Source organism: Penaeus monodon, chromosome 3, assembly GCF_015228065.2.
Source record: "Penaeus monodon isolate SGIC_2016 chromosome 3, NSTDA_Pmon_1, whole genome shotgun sequence".
NCBI classification, from domain to species: Eukaryota; Metazoa; Arthropoda; class Malacostraca; order Decapoda; family Penaeidae; genus Penaeus; species Penaeus monodon.
In genome coordinates, this window is record NC_051388.1 from 53,887,495 (window position 1) to 53,889,994 (window position 2,500).

At 51.1% G+C, this 2,500-nt stretch overlaps 1 protein-coding gene across 3 annotated transcripts in view; it reads left to right on the forward strand.

The window, feature by feature from the left end:
- The window catches only part of LOC119597232 (cytochrome P450 2L1-like), a 9,789-nt gene that overhangs the window by 4,740 nt on the left and 2,549 nt on the right, over positions 1-2,500 (forward strand). For all 3 annotated transcript variants that reach the window (XM_037946773.1, XM_037946768.1, XM_037946780.1), the window contains exon 7: positions 2,383-2,497. In XM_037946773.1, the coding sequence (XP_037802701.1) occupies positions 2,383-2,497 (115 nt within the window). The remainder of the gene's footprint in view (positions 1-2,382; positions 2,498-2,500) is intronic.

The window sequence follows — 2,500 nt, forward strand, 5'->3', positions numbered from 1 at the left end:
CAAATACTCTTGTTGATCGAGTTCGTGCTTTCTGCTTCTCCTCATTGCTAAATGCATCAAGATCCACCACCAGTGACTCTAGAGACTCAGATAGGAGTCTGAAACCTTGATATTGCCCAGTGTTGCTCCACACTGACTTTGGGTAGTAGCTCTGCCCATTATCCAGTCCATACAGGTGTTGAAGAGTGTTGGTGCAAGGACACAGCCTTGCTTCACCAGGCCCCCTCTACACTTTACAGCACTTTCCGTACCGGTATATAGGTTTGCTATTAGGCCAATAATCAGTGTCATAATTCCCCTAAGTCTCAGAATCTCCCACAGTGATTCTCATTGTAGGCTGCAAGCAACCCATTACCAAACTCAACCCACAATTACTTGAAGTGCTAGGATACAGTATATTGTGGACTTGCCAGGAGTGAATCCAGACTGCTCCAGTCTCTGGTGCCTTAGTAGGTGGTTACAGATCTGTTTCAGAAGAATTTGGGTGAAAACCTTGCCTGGTGGACTTAGCAGTGTAATGCCACAGTAGTTGCTACAGTCCCAATGATCCCCTTTCCCCTTCCAAAGAGGGATGATCATGCCCCTAAACAGGTCAGGGGGAATGGAACCAAACTGCCAGATGGCAGTCAAGACTGCGTGCAAGCCCTGCCCCATAGGTACACCCCCAGCATTTTGTAGCTCCCACTCTTCAGCTTGGAAATCGCCATCCTAACCTCAGTTAGGGTAGGAGGTTCTTCGCTGATGGGTGAGGTCAGCACAGGTATTGTGATACCACTTGCTTCTAAGTTAACTGTTGGAGGGTCTACCTGGTACTGATGCTCAAAATACTCAGCCCAACATTCACGAACCACAACATGATCTGAGATGATCTGTCCATCCACTGAGCAGACTGCGGCCATCTGTTAGGAGGGCTTAGAGTTCAGCTTTCTCAAGGCTTGGTAGGCAGGGTGAAGGTCATTTGCCAAGAAATGGCCTTCAACCTCCTCAGCAAAATTCCTGATGAACTGTTTCTTGTCTCTTCTCAGCAGCGTCTGAGCCCTATGCACTAAAGAGCAATGCATGTCCTGATTGCCATTCAGCTGAGCCATGCAACATTCCTCAGTGGCCTACAATATCTCCAGGGAAATAAAATTCTGCCTTGTCTTTGGGCATATGCCAGTGGACTCCTGAGCTGCTTTGGGTGTTTTGCACTTGAAGAACTCCCACAGAGCAATTGGGTCCATCAAGTTTTCAAGTCCTGTGAATTGAGCAGAGATTGCCATGCCGTGACACACTCCTCCTCCTTCCTCAGTCTGTCAAAGTGAAACACTCTGTAGTGGCCACTGGAGGGACGAGGAGTTCTGAAGTGGACCTGTAGGGTAGCCATTACCAGCCTGTGGTCAGTGTCACTGAACTTGGCACTCTGGTAAACCATACAATTCTGGAGGATCCTCCATCGAGTGCTGACAAAAAATGTGGTTAATTTCCTTGGCCACAGTACCTATATCACTATACCATGTCCAGTGATGTGGGTTGGAGTGCTGATACCAGGAGCCAGAAATCGGCTGGAGATGGCTATGGCTACTCCCTGGAGGTGATGACCATCGCCATGGCCTAACCAGTAATAGGTGTACCCACCCATAGTGATCGTGCCACTGCCAGATTTTCTCACCTCCGAGAGGGCAGCCATCAAACTCCCAACCACTCCAATTCCCTTGATAGCAGGGGTAATCACTCGTCCTGCCACAAGAACCGGATGTTCCAAGTGCCTACCCTGATAGCTTGCCCGAGGTTAAGCCTCGGGCGGTCGCTCCTGCTGGACGGCAGCTCTGCCACCCTCCCCCCAATGCTGCCCCAAATATATAGGGTTAAGTCTGTGGACCCAACGTCCACTTATGGGGTTCCCTTGGGCTTTGCCCCACAGGCCTCATGCTTGGTTGGCACCTGCCAGGGCGCAGGTGGGACGAGTAACTCATTCCCATCCTGCGCTCAACATTTGCCCTCCCAGTGGGACCAACAGCCCAGCTCACTTGCTGGATAGGAGGGACAGCACCTCTCCCCTGGCAAGGCCCACCTCCCCCGAGCTCTTATCAACCCCAGGATGGCTAAGGGGCAGGAGTTGGTATGGAGCCAGGGTGTGTCCACATGCCAGTGGGCCATGGCTCCGTAACCCTGGGGCTTCCTGCTTCTCCGAGATCCCCCACAGTTTACCCTGGAACTGAAAGGTGCCCAGTTTCCATGGGTGGCCACGAGGAATCACTACAGAAGTCTCGATGACGGAGAGGCTGTGAACTGGGAGGGAAGGTTTATGGACAGCTGCTCCCTTTTTTTGCACTAGGCTAGCAAGCGACAAGGCATGCAAGCACTTAGCATATCTATCTATCTATCTATATTCTTTAACAGGAAACGATCCAGGAGCACAAGGCGTCGCTGGATCCAAACAACCCAAGAGATTTGATGGACGCTTACCTGCTGGACATCGAACAGACGAGAGACGATCCGGACTCTATCCGCACGAGTG